The sequence below is a fragment of the Cervus canadensis genome, chromosome 23, assembly GCF_019320065.1.
Source record: "Cervus canadensis isolate Bull #8, Minnesota chromosome 23, ASM1932006v1, whole genome shotgun sequence".
NCBI classification, from domain to species: Eukaryota; Metazoa; Chordata; class Mammalia; order Artiodactyla; family Cervidae; genus Cervus; species Cervus canadensis.
Genome location: NC_057408.1, coordinates 49,743,504 through 49,756,007, shown reverse-complemented (window position 1 = coordinate 49,756,007; position 12,504 = coordinate 49,743,504). Strand labels below are relative to the sequence as shown.

At 40.0% G+C, this 12,504-nt stretch overlaps 1 protein-coding gene across 3 annotated transcripts in view; it reads right to left on the bottom strand.

Moving 5' to 3' along the window:
• Positions 1 to 12,221, bottom strand: part of ROCK1 (Rho associated coiled-coil containing protein kinase 1) — a 118,964-nt gene extending 106,743 nt beyond the window's left edge. The window contains exon 1 of one of the 3 annotated variants that reach the window (XM_043444541.1): positions 11,190 to 12,221. In XM_043444541.1, coding sequence (XP_043300476.1) covers positions 11,190 to 11,282 — 93 coding nt within the window. In that variant the 5' untranslated portion in view covers positions 11,283 to 12,221. The remainder of the gene's footprint in view (positions 1 to 11,189) is intronic. The other 2 variants (XM_043444542.1, XM_043444543.1) reach the window with 2 other exon arrangements.
• Positions 12,222 to 12,504: the final 283 nt, after the last annotated feature.

The following is a 12,504-nucleotide window of genomic DNA, read 5'->3' as shown; positions in this document are numbered from 1 at the left end:
AACCCCTGCTTCACAGATGATCACATTTAAAGTTTACAACCACCCTCTGAAATAAGTCATCATTTAACTCTATTTCACAGACTGAGGAAATGGCTTGTTGAAGAGAGTTCAATCGATCCAAGATCAAAAAAAAAAAAAAAAAAAAGGGAGAAGACTATGTGAGAGTCTGCCTTCCCCCACTGTTCTTTTCCTGCAAACTGCCTCCCCAATCACATGGTCCTCATGTGATCCTTAAAACAGGGGTGAGCACCTGACCCAAGCTGAATCGATGAATCTTTTGCTCCAGAGTGCTGGGTTTAAGACCCCAAGATTTACAGTCAGTAGTTGAAGTTGTTAAATATAAAGCCAGTGCTCTGGGCAAACATATCCTCCACAAGTGACTAACACTAGTTCACTGTCAAGAGAGAATGACAACACAAAGCAAGAGAAAAAACACTTGCCTGCATTTGAGGCCCAAGCTTCAATTCTTACTGAAGTTCAATTGACCTTTTACTTTAAATGAGACCAGGTCCCATGACTCCAGACATTTTTTTTTTTTTTTTTTTTGCCTAGGAAAACTGAAGCTGAGAGCTATCATGTATAACTGACAGAGTCCTAACTAACTCATAGAGAAAGAAGGGGGCAGGTGGCAAACAACTATTTACAACAAATATTAATCGAAAGTAACACTTAAGACCTTAAGACAGACTCAAAGATAGTTTTGATCAAGTTCTAAACTACCTGAGACAGATTACAAGTACTTATAGAAATTCAAAAGAGAAAATAACAATATAACACAGTTGTGACTTATGTTAGACTACAAAGATGAGAAAACTGGCAAAGACCACATTGAGAAGAACTCAAGATGACATTGAGAACTCAAAGGGAGAGAAAGAGAAGGCCTGGGAGGAAAAGAGCAGGCACATGCTGGAGACAGACAAAATCCACCTGGAACATACAGTCTGTTTTGGAGAAGAGTAGGAATTAAAACTAAGTAAATACACAAGCTAAGATCATATGACCAAAGGCACTAAAGAAAAAGAAAGGCATAGGTATGGACTATACTGGTAAATTTCAAGGATGTTCCACTAAACCCAAGAATATTGGTTGAAAATTTGGATTTAAGTAGGGCAGCAGTAACAGAAAGCAAAGAGCAGATTTGAGAAACATTTGAAATAAAGAATCTCCTACTCTTCTCCCAAGTTTCCAAGTACTAGTGTTTCTAACAGTGGAACCTTCATCAAATTTGTAATATAAAACTATAATAGCAAAGAAAGGAGTAACTATTATCAACACCTGGATGGACTTACAGAACTTGGAAATAACTTATTTCACTTAATCCTCATGATCAAACCTATGAAGAAATATTATCATGATTCTCATTCTGCAGATTAAATATATTCAGGTTCAAAGAAGTGAGATAACTTGTCCAAGATCACTCAACGAAAGTAAAAATATGGTCTATGGAGTGGGGCAGTAGATAATAATGCACTTGGTCAATCAACAAAAAAAAAAAAAGAAAGAATATATTCCTTTTCTCCTGGACAAATTATGAAGACATAATGATGACAATGATGATAATGATAGCTAATATTTACTAAATGCTGGAACTAAGCAAAACATGTTACATATATGAGCATTACCCCATTTAATATTCCTAACAGCCCTGTAAGAGTCTATGAGTAATCTTACTTGAGGATGATGTATGCATTTGAGTTTTAAGGAAGTTAAGACTTCTGCCGAAACTCACAAGGCTACTAAGTGGCTGATCTGGTTGGGATTCAAAAATCACACAATCTGACTCCAAAGCACATGATCTCAACCACTAGACAACACTGACTCCATGACTAGGTATTACTAGAAATAAGCAGAGGAAATACAATTAGGGTGAGATAAGTAAATACTTTTAGAGTGGATGATAAAAATCAGAGAAACATTTTCTTTGTCCTACTGTTGAACTAAAACAATTTTAAAAAATTAACAAAAGGATAGAAGACAAATCTAAAACAATTTCTTAATAAGGTTGGGAATTTAAAGCAACCTATATCTAACAACAATTTGGAGATGGTTTCAATTAGTGAATTTTGTATTATACTCCTAATGAAAAACAAGGGTCAGAGAGTAAGTATTAGCTGTCCAAGGCCATACGGTTTTTCAATTTACAATTTACAGTGTCAACCAGAGTAAAATTCAGGATTTCAGACCCCGCCCCACTATCACCCACCAACCATTCAGCAATGGTTGCATCCAGGCTACTAGCATCCAGGCTGCAGTGTCAGAATATCATTCCCCACTAACAGCTGACTTCCAAGTCTAGGGCAAGAAAGGTACAAGAGAAGCCTGAGCATCTTATTACACAAAGAAACAAGGAAGTTCCTCAGAGATTATAAGGATCATAGACAAACAACACAGGAGTCAACGCAAAGAGGCTTCCACTAGTCAAAGACAAGACAAACTGAGCACAGCAAAGACGACAAAAACTGAAACACATCATGTATATAAACACATTTTTAATGGTTTACACAATGATGCCAAAAATAAAAGTTTTTTAAAAGAGAGAAATAAATAAGCGTTGGGTCTATCTTATTTGCTGACCTTTATGGACAGGGGCTTCCCTGGTAGCTCAAATGGTAAAGAATCTGCCTGCAATGCAGGAGACCCGAGTTCAATTCCTGGGTCAGGAAGATCCCCTGGAGAAGGGAATGACAATCCACTCCAGTATTCCTGCCTGAAGAATCCCATGGACAGAGGAGCCTGGTGGGCTACAGTCCATGGGGTCGCAAAGAGCTGGACAGGACTGAGCGACTAACACTTTACTTTTTTATTGCCTGGAGCAATGGGTTCTTTTGTATACCAGCTTTTCAGGTAAAGGGAGCCCACAATAGGAGACTATAGGGTGGGAGGGGATATATTTCCCTGGTTCTATCTCTACCATAAAAGCCCTAGCGAAAAAGCCCCCTCTGTAAGGCTGCCCTTCCCATCTGCTCTCTTCCTTTGTCCCTTCAGGCCTAGAGGTGGTAGCAGGTCTCTCCCCAGTGCTCCTTGTCCCAGGGTACTCCACTATTCCTACTGATTTCCTTAAATATTGTCTGTATGTTTATAAATAGCCCCTTTCTTTAATTTCCCTTAAATATCCAATTTGTGCCATGTCTAGCACACGAAACCTCTAAAATACTTAACTCTGAAAAGTGGCAAATAAAGAGAAAGACTATAAGAATCTTAAAAAAAAAAAAAGTTGATATATGTGCATCTGATTCATACCTTGCTGTACACGTGGAACTAACACAACACTATAAATCAACTATACGCCAATAAAAATTGAAAGGAATGATACAATTAGAAAACCATCATTTTGCTTTCCCTAATGAATAACTGCTCCGGCTAAAAATTATAAATGGATGGAACCATTAGCTGAAAGGATACTAATGGATTTTACAAAGCAAGTTATTACAGGCTGTCACCACCTGAACACACTGATCAACCTTAGCATTCTAAAGGGTGGGTCAGCCAGATAACTGTGTGCCTCTTGATGTGATGCAAAAGAAAACACAATCTATGAAACACTACTGACTAAAAGGTGAAATAATTAAATCAAGCTTTTAGATCTATCAACTTACAGGAAACATGGAAGCTATACGAGCAAGTTAAATGGCATGACAAGAAAACAAACAAAAAAATCCAGAATGTGAAATACTGTATGGTATCAATGACCTAGTTTTTTCAACAAGACAATGTAGGTGCTGGATAGAGGAGATGGGGTGGAGGGGACTACTCTACATGAAAAAGAGATTTATTAATAAAAGACCTAGGAAACAAATGTAACACATAGAATCTGTCCAGATCTAGATTCTAACAAAACAACTGCAAAACAGACATCGTTTTAGACAAGAGAAATCTGAATATAAACTAGAAATTAATGGTACCAAGGTGTTTTTCATTTTGTTAAGACTCGATAATGGCCACTGTGTTAATGTAAGAAAAAATTTTAAGAGATGTTTATTGAAGTATGTAAGGGTGAAATGACAATGTCTGGGATTTGCTTTATAATATTTTGGCAAGAAACAAGGGTGTTTGATGAAGCAAGTATGACAAAATTTTGAAATTGCAGAATCTGGGTAGGGGGTGTTCACTATGCTATTTTCCCCACTTCTGTGAATGTTTGAATTTTCATTTATAAAATTACCAAACGAAACAAAAATTCATGTTCCTTCCCTACAACCATAGTTTCCAAACTAGAGCCTGTCTAAGAGTCCATATCCCATGCAGAATCCTAGGACTCACCCCAAAGAATTCTGATTTTGTTTGTCTGGGCTCGGGCCCAGGTTCCATTTTTAACAAGTCCTCAAGGGAATCTGGTACAAACTCTACAGGCTCGTATCTGAAAATTATATATTCGGACTACTTCACCACAAATCTTTAAGCATACCCCATCTTAAAGAAAATGCATGATCGTATCTCTTAACCCCCTTCAAGGTTTACCCCACTCTTATCCTTTTCCTGGGACTGTAAGTTCTATGAAGGCAGGGCCCTCTGTTTTTACTCACCATGGTGTCCCCAGTGCCTAACAGAACACCTCGCACACAGTACACATCAAATAAACATTTGCTGAATAAATGAATTCATTACTCATTAATGAATGAATAACAGCAAAGAGAAAAAAGAAGAGTTAACTGCAGTTCACTATTTCAAAATTAGTTCCAGGGAACAACCTGAGGTAAAGTCTCAATTTCTTGCCAAAAGTCAGTATAGGAAGTATGGTGAAGACTATAAGTAAGAGTCTGGGAATAACAATAAAATAAAATTAAAAAATAATAAATAAGCATAGGAAAAAAGAGGGGGTTAGCCTACACTTTAAAAAACAAGTATAAGACAAATCTCTCACCTAAGACATCAAACTTGGGACATTAATTTAAACATCCAACCTACTACTAATTGTTTAGAAACTATAATGAAAATGTGTACTCTTACATGTCACAATCCCAAACGGGGGGTGGGGTACGCACCAAGAGTTAAGAGAAGTAAACTAGCACATGTACACATTTTAATGGAAATACAAATGAGTAACTCAATTATTGCATTCTCTGTTTCAAAAAGCATAATTACTGCTTTCTCTGTTCAAACAGCACAATCCCCTAAAATAATGACACAAGTCACAAATGCAAAAAAGAATAACTGCCAAATATAACAAAAATTATTTTAGGGTGATCTTCTGAGGCTATGTAGAACTAGCTGCAAAAATAGCACTTACCAAAGATGGTCCCTATTCTTATACTTCTACCCCCAAATCACTTAACTTTTAAATTTTTTCTTTTTAATAATAAATCAATAACACAACTTTTTAAGTTTTTAAGGAATTATAATAAGCACTTATAAAATTTTAGAGACGCAATGGACATTAGCAACTACCCAGCCCAACTCTTCACTGGGGAAATTGAAGCCCAGGTAAGAAAAAAAGATCTGCTTAGTTACACAGCGAGTTAACAGCAAAACAAGGACAGGCCAATGCTCTGAATTTCCAGTCCAGTGTACTTCTCACTATACTATGCTAACAGGATATTTTTGAAAAATGTTTCCATTGTGAAATAGTAGTATCTATTCACCTTCTTATACACACATGTGTGGGGTATTCATCAGCTATGTTCTGGGCTTTAACCAAATGGATGTGTCTCTCTTTTAGTAGGGATGGTAATGGGAAAGGGGAGCTACCAGACCATCTTCAGCAACAGAACTCTGTATGTAGTCTTCTCTGATATGCAGGCCTTTCTGTCACATGTCATAAGAAAAATCTCTAGTTTTTACTACATGAACAACAACATCAAAACTTGTAATTGTGAAATAAAACTGTAGAGTTATACAAAATCTACTTGAAAACTGGATATTCACTCTTTTGTTCATTATAAAATAGTATATGTGGTTCCTTCTTCTGGATTAAAAACATTTCTGACTCAAAAAACTAATGAATGGCCCAATTCATGTCTCAGCTGTTACTCTGAGCCACCTCTCTGTACACCCACAGGGTTCTTGTAGTGCAAAAGCCTGTTTAACAGAATAGTGAAAGTGTAAGATATGCAGGAAAAGACTAAGAAAACTACATCTCTACAGACCAGCTCCCACCTGTCTTTTTTTTTAATCAATCTAAACCCTTGGTACAAAGTAGGGATGTTATAAATCATGACTAAATGAATAAACATTCTTCAAAAGCCCCTCCTCGCCATACTGAATCTCATCTAAATGTCTCCATTTTCAGTAACAATTGGCTTGGACACTTCAAATAAAGTAGAGCTGGATTGTGAATTTATGAGCACGGTTTGAAAGTGCCAGATAAATTACTCTGCCCTTAGAGAACACAATAAATATCAACTTCCAGCCTAAGCACAGTAACTAGCATGTAACAGGAATACTGTAAATATGACAAAAATAATAGTCACCAATTAACAAATGCTAACTAAATGCCACATGTTGTGATAATCGGTTTGTCTATTTTATTTAATCCTTCTGAAAATCTAGTACTATTATCCCCCCACTTTCCTGAAGATGAAATAAGCTCTGAGAGGTTAAAATAATTTACCAACAATCATCTGGTAAGTACTATGGCAGAGCCTACATCTGAATCCAGGTTTAGAACCTACACAAAGATTTGCTGAACGAAAGAATTTTTTTTTTTTAATCTTGCAACATACTATCAAAACATTCTGACCAAAACTAACTGGATATGCAACAGATACTGGTAACACTCATTAACTCATAAATTATGAACACTGGCAAGCATATAGCTTTAAGGCCGAAAGAGTCAATGACCTCAAAGTCTTTTCATTCCAACAGTAATACGAACCCAAATGTGATCAATTCAACTGGCAGAACACATAGAGGGATTATACAGCAATAATCTAGAATCTGGAATGCTAGCCACACTCTTTTGAAATAATCCAACATGTGACCTAGGACTGTCAAAGTTAAAGTACACAACAAAAGTTCCAATTGAGTGACAGGCATACTAGCAGTATTAACAGGTAAGTTACATGGGACAAAGCTTATTTTTGGAATATTAGTAATTTGAGTAATAATATGACATCCACATAGAGATGCCAAATAGGCAGTCAGGTATTTAGGATTCAAAAACAGCAAAAAGACTGAAAAATGAAGACCAGGATATCATGAGTAACGAGATGATACCAGTCAAAGATATAGGAATGGATGAATTCTTCAAGAAAGGAGAAGAGAAAGATAAGTATTACGGCACTCAAGATTGATGATGAGAGAAAAAGCAGTCAGCAATGAAAAGATAGGAAATCAGTAGGTCAAGAAAGCCCAGAAAGAGAGACTTTAAAGAGAAAAAACTCAAAACCAAAAACTTGAAACATCTGCCTTCAACATTCTGAAAAACTGACTAATGAAAGATGGTAGTAACATACAAAGCGAACAGCAGTGTTGAAACTTAGTTTATGTATGCACTGTTCAACTATCATTGGTTCCCTTCCCTTCATGCCACCAACTCATTGCTACACCTCCACTGACTAAATAAAACTAGGAGGGAAAAGGTCAATAACTTAAAAAAAAAAAAGCTGCAGTCTGATAGCTATATTTTCAAGAAATATATGTCAAACTTCAAGACAAATATATACCTAACCTTCCCACTCACCAGGCTTTGTTTTTCCTTTTTAATTTACAAATTATAGACATTTTTCCCCTCTGGAAAAATTAACATTAATTAAAGTCTATCCCTTACTGTTTTCAGAGGTATTCAACAACTTGAGAAATTGCTAACAAGCCTTAGATAAAATAATTCTAAAGTTTAAAAAAAAGTTGGGAAAAGGAAAACAGCTCTTGGATAATCATAAACTATTACATGGACAGTAAGAGAACCATTAGGACACTGAAAAGAATCTGACAGACAGAAAACCAAATTACTGAGCAATGTGGATGATCTGAGAAACAAGGTAATGGGTACCATATTACCTTAGCATCTGCAGACTCTACTAGCATTTGCAACATGAAAAATGTGCTTATCTAGTTCTTAAGCTATGTATTCAAGATAAGGTTGAAGAAATCATTCATCAGGGCTTCTCCCAGTTACATTATCATATAACCACTAACACTCAACAAAAAAAGTTGTTTTCATGATGGGTGAGGTGGTTTAAAAGACCCCAGCAAATTCTTCTAAAAGCAAAAGGTGTGGGAACTTTCATTTCTGAAGAAGGGATCTAGTCAAGGAAACATAATTTAACAACTTTTTTCCCTGAGATTATCAAAAATATATCAGAACTTCAGTGTTTCACATGGCACATAATACATAATGTGTATACGTAATACATACTACTCAATAAGTTACCAGCTAAAGAAAGCAACAAAAGCCAAAAAATAGATAAAGTCAATCAATTTTAAAAGGGTACTGTTCCTACAATACATCAGATGTCCAAAGTCCGAAAAGGAAAGAATAAAAACAGACTCATTGAAAAAGATGAGGCCGCCTGGTCGGTCATTCTAAATGGTTGAATGAATGAAAGAATGAATGCTTGATAAGAAACATAAAATAGAAAATTCATGCTAGAAGCTACGAATCTGGAGAAAGGATTTTGCCTCCAAAGAAAAATTCAATCTTTACCAAGTTCAGATTAACATAATAAAATTTTAACTGCTAACAATAAATAATTATGGAACTAAACAGAAAGATGAGGGTGGGGGAATAAGTCTGTTGACTATGGTTCTTTAAGGTCGTGGGCTCTAAGACACTTTGGGGTCCTAACTCTGAGAGGCCCTGCCTGCCTGCCCACTTTCTTGACTCTTCCTCTTTGTTGTTTCACCCTTTAATCATTACATCAGTTTCAACTTGCACCTCTATCAGATGATTTCCAAATGTTATCTTTAACTATGAGCTCAGTTTCACATCTCCAATAGTCTGCAGATCTTGTCTTTGTGGTCGTCCCACTATCCCCTCAAACACAACAAACCTAAAACTCATCTGTTGCCAATTGTTTCCAAGTGATTTCCAAACCTAACTTGTTTCACCCATGTTTTCATCAGTTTCCCTATAACCCAGGCTTACAGTCATCTAATTTTTCAGTTGTCCCTTCTCCCCAACTCTGCCAGTCAAATTCTATCAATTCTCCTTCCCCATCCAAATGACCCAACTTGGAGCTTCAATCATTTCTAAGCTATCACAGTAATTTTTTTAAATGTCCAATCTCACCCCATTTCTAGTCTCTCTCTACACAACCCATCCTGCACACAACTACCACATTCACCTTCTTCATTCATCCTGGCGTAATCTTATTTACAAATACTTAATAGCCACAACATTCTGAAAAACATCTAAACGCCTTAGCCTAACAATCAAATCCTCCATGCTCTAACCCCAATCTATCCTTCTAGCTTTATCTTCTCTTCCCCTAAACATGTGCCAGTCAGTCATGTTTCCACCACTCAATTCATGTTATCTTCCACTCCCCCTTTGAGTACCTTCTACCCAAATCCTATCCATCCAGCATCCAACATACTCTATCAACTCAAGAGTTCTTCCTTTCAATATCCAAGAGCATATACTACCTATACCAGTCATTTGAAACTTACTACATATTTTCTCAATCTGTGTTTTGCTTTTTTTGTGTGTATATCTATGAGATTAAGATTTTCAAGGACAGGGTTCATGACTTCCATTTCCCAATATCCTCCACATTTCAATAAACTTATGAAGTTCCCACCAAATGAAACTATGACAAGAGGCTAGAGACCACTAAAACAAACAAAACAACCCCTACTAAACATTCTCTGTAACACTGCTCCATGGAATGAGATCAAAAAACAAGGCAAAATCAAAGATATACAAAAACTGGGTAAGTATTAAGAAAAATGAGACTTCTTAAAAATTCTAGAGATCCTTCCTAGAAAGATACATTCTAATTTCTTCTCTTATTCAATAAAATGTTTTCCATTGTATTAAGCATCAACCCTCCTTTTTGTTTCTCAATATGAAGAGCATCCACAATGTGGGTGAGATATTTCAAACATACAACCCACAACTCTTATTTCAGTCAAGGATGCTTAAAGTCATTCAGAAAGCTTTGGAGAGAAACTCTCTTGTAGACCCACACATTTTTAAAAATATATGTACATAGCTATTTTGAGTAGCTGAAACATATATTAATTTCATACATTAACTTACATTTTCCTGATTCAAGATAAGATGTTAAAACGGTTATTATTTATCTGAATGGCATCATCTAGTTCACCTAACTTTAATCCCAAATACTGTGTGCATATAACATTAATTCCCTGAGAAGGTTGTAAATTACTACCCACGTACATATTCCTTGCAACTTTAAAGATAAAGTGGTTATGTTTGGACCAAAACAGAATAATTATATAACTGCTAGTTGTTTGATAAAGGAAAAACTTGCTTACGAACAGACTGCAGCTATCAGTATTAGGGGAAATTGACAAAACTTAAGAACTCCAATTATCTATCGATAACTGTGCATGCTATCAAACACTGAAGAATTTTTTAAATAGTGTTTTGGCCTTTCATATCATAAAAACTTTCTTAGAATGCTACAAAATCTATCATGTTAAGCACAACACCAAAAAAGGCAGTTATGACAAAATATCTGTGCAGTACTTTTGTAATCAACAGTGCTGTAAAAGACGTTAATATTGTGATGATCTATCATTAGTTAGCTTGGGTTTTTACACTTAACAGTCCAGCAAAAAGTTCCTCTGACTCAAATCACCTATGACACTTTGGCTCAAAAATCACTTCCTCAAAATCGATTCTCCATTGTCACAAGTCTAAAAATTAAACCCTTAAGGAGCTAAGCAGATGGAAATGGAAAGCAGTCTTTTCCAACCTCACTGTCAAACCGATCGGAAAGTTCATAACTAAGCTCGCGGTTCAACAAGCTACGTACGTAGTAGTAAACTTTGACGTGGTAACTTTTTATATGATGCCTGCAACAGAGTTTTATAAATATCTTTTGTGTGATGATGAACTGAGTCAGAACTAAAAGTTCAGGGAATTCAGAGCCAGTCCAATGATACACCGGGCCAGGGCAGGAGATTTTAGAGGGACTCCAAGATTCCTCAGGGAAAACGCCAGGTTCTGGTGTTTTCCAAGATGATGTACACCTGAAACCTTCTATCGCAGATAACCAGACTGAGAGCAAGAGGAAGGAAATAAATATAGACTCAGACAAGCACCAGAGAACAGGGCTACTCACCAGCAGACAATCTGAATTCACTTCCGATTTGGGATCCCGCAGCAGGTTGTCGATTTTTTCAAACCGAGTCTCAAAACTGTCCCCAGTCGACATGTTGCTGCTGCTGTGACAATACCCTCGTACCAGCACCAGCAGCGGAAAGCGATTTCAACCAACTTCCTCCGGCGGTGGGTCCGCGGCCGCGGGGCGGGGGAGCCGGAACCCCAGGGTCACCAGGTGCGCCCGGTGCCCCCTCCTCCCCCTCACTGAGGGGATCTCCGCGCTCCGGACCCCGGGCCGGGGGCGACGGCGACCCACAGCCGCTCCGACGCAAAAAGTCGCATCCCACCCGGCAGCTCCTCACGACGGCCGACTGCGCCGTCGCTCCGGCGGAGGGTTGCAGCCTAGCGGGCCCCGGCCGCCTTCGCCATGGAGGGTTCCCGGTGCCGAGACGGGCAGGAGGGGGGAGAGGAGAGAAGCAGGGTGGAGACTCCTCCGGGCAGCAGGGGAGGGAGAAGAGGAAAGGCGAATGCGAAGGGCGGGCGCGGAGCTGTGCCAGCTGCCGCTGCCGCCGCCGCCGCTCGGGCCCCGGGCCGGGCCCGCTCCACTCTGAGGCGCTAGAGGCGATCTAGCCCCGCATCCCCGGCTCCACTCGGCCCGGCCCGACGCCCCGATCCGCCTCGGCCAGGAGCTGGTCCCCCACGGGACAGCCTCACTCTCCCATTTTGTCCCGACGCTGCTGGGGCTGCTGCCGCGGTGTCCGGTGGGGCAGGGCGAGGTCGGTGCCCTGTGGAGGTTCGGAAAGGACGGGCTGGCGAGCGGGCGGCTAGGATAGACGAGAGTCGGGTCCCGGCGGCTGCGGCTGGGGGAAGCTTCTGAGAGGCGCTGCGGCCCCGGCTGGGGAAAGGGCGAGTCGCGCGGCGAAAGATCGGGTGGAGGGGGGTGGGGCGAGGGGGGCCGTGAGGGACTAATATGTCCGCCTTCCTGTTCAAACAAACGGAGACCGCCGGCGCGCACTGCGCATGCGGGGCGCGGACGTTCGGAAGGGGAACCGGGCCGGCGCCGCGCGCGCGCGCGCGCACGCTGGGCGCCTCCGCCCGGGCCGGGCTGGGCCGGGCGGGGCGGAAGGCGGGGCGCACCCGGGGCTTCGCGAGCGGGCGGGGAGGCTGGCAGCCGGGACGGGTGGACTGGGTGCGGCGGTTGGCACCGCCCTGGGCCCGGCAGGCTCTGAGCAGCCACGCAGGGCTCGGGAAGCGGCGTGGGATCCGCACGGGGAGGAGCTCTCGCCGCCTTCGGTCGGGTCCTGGCCGTTGCCCCAGCTCTGCTTCCTCTGGGC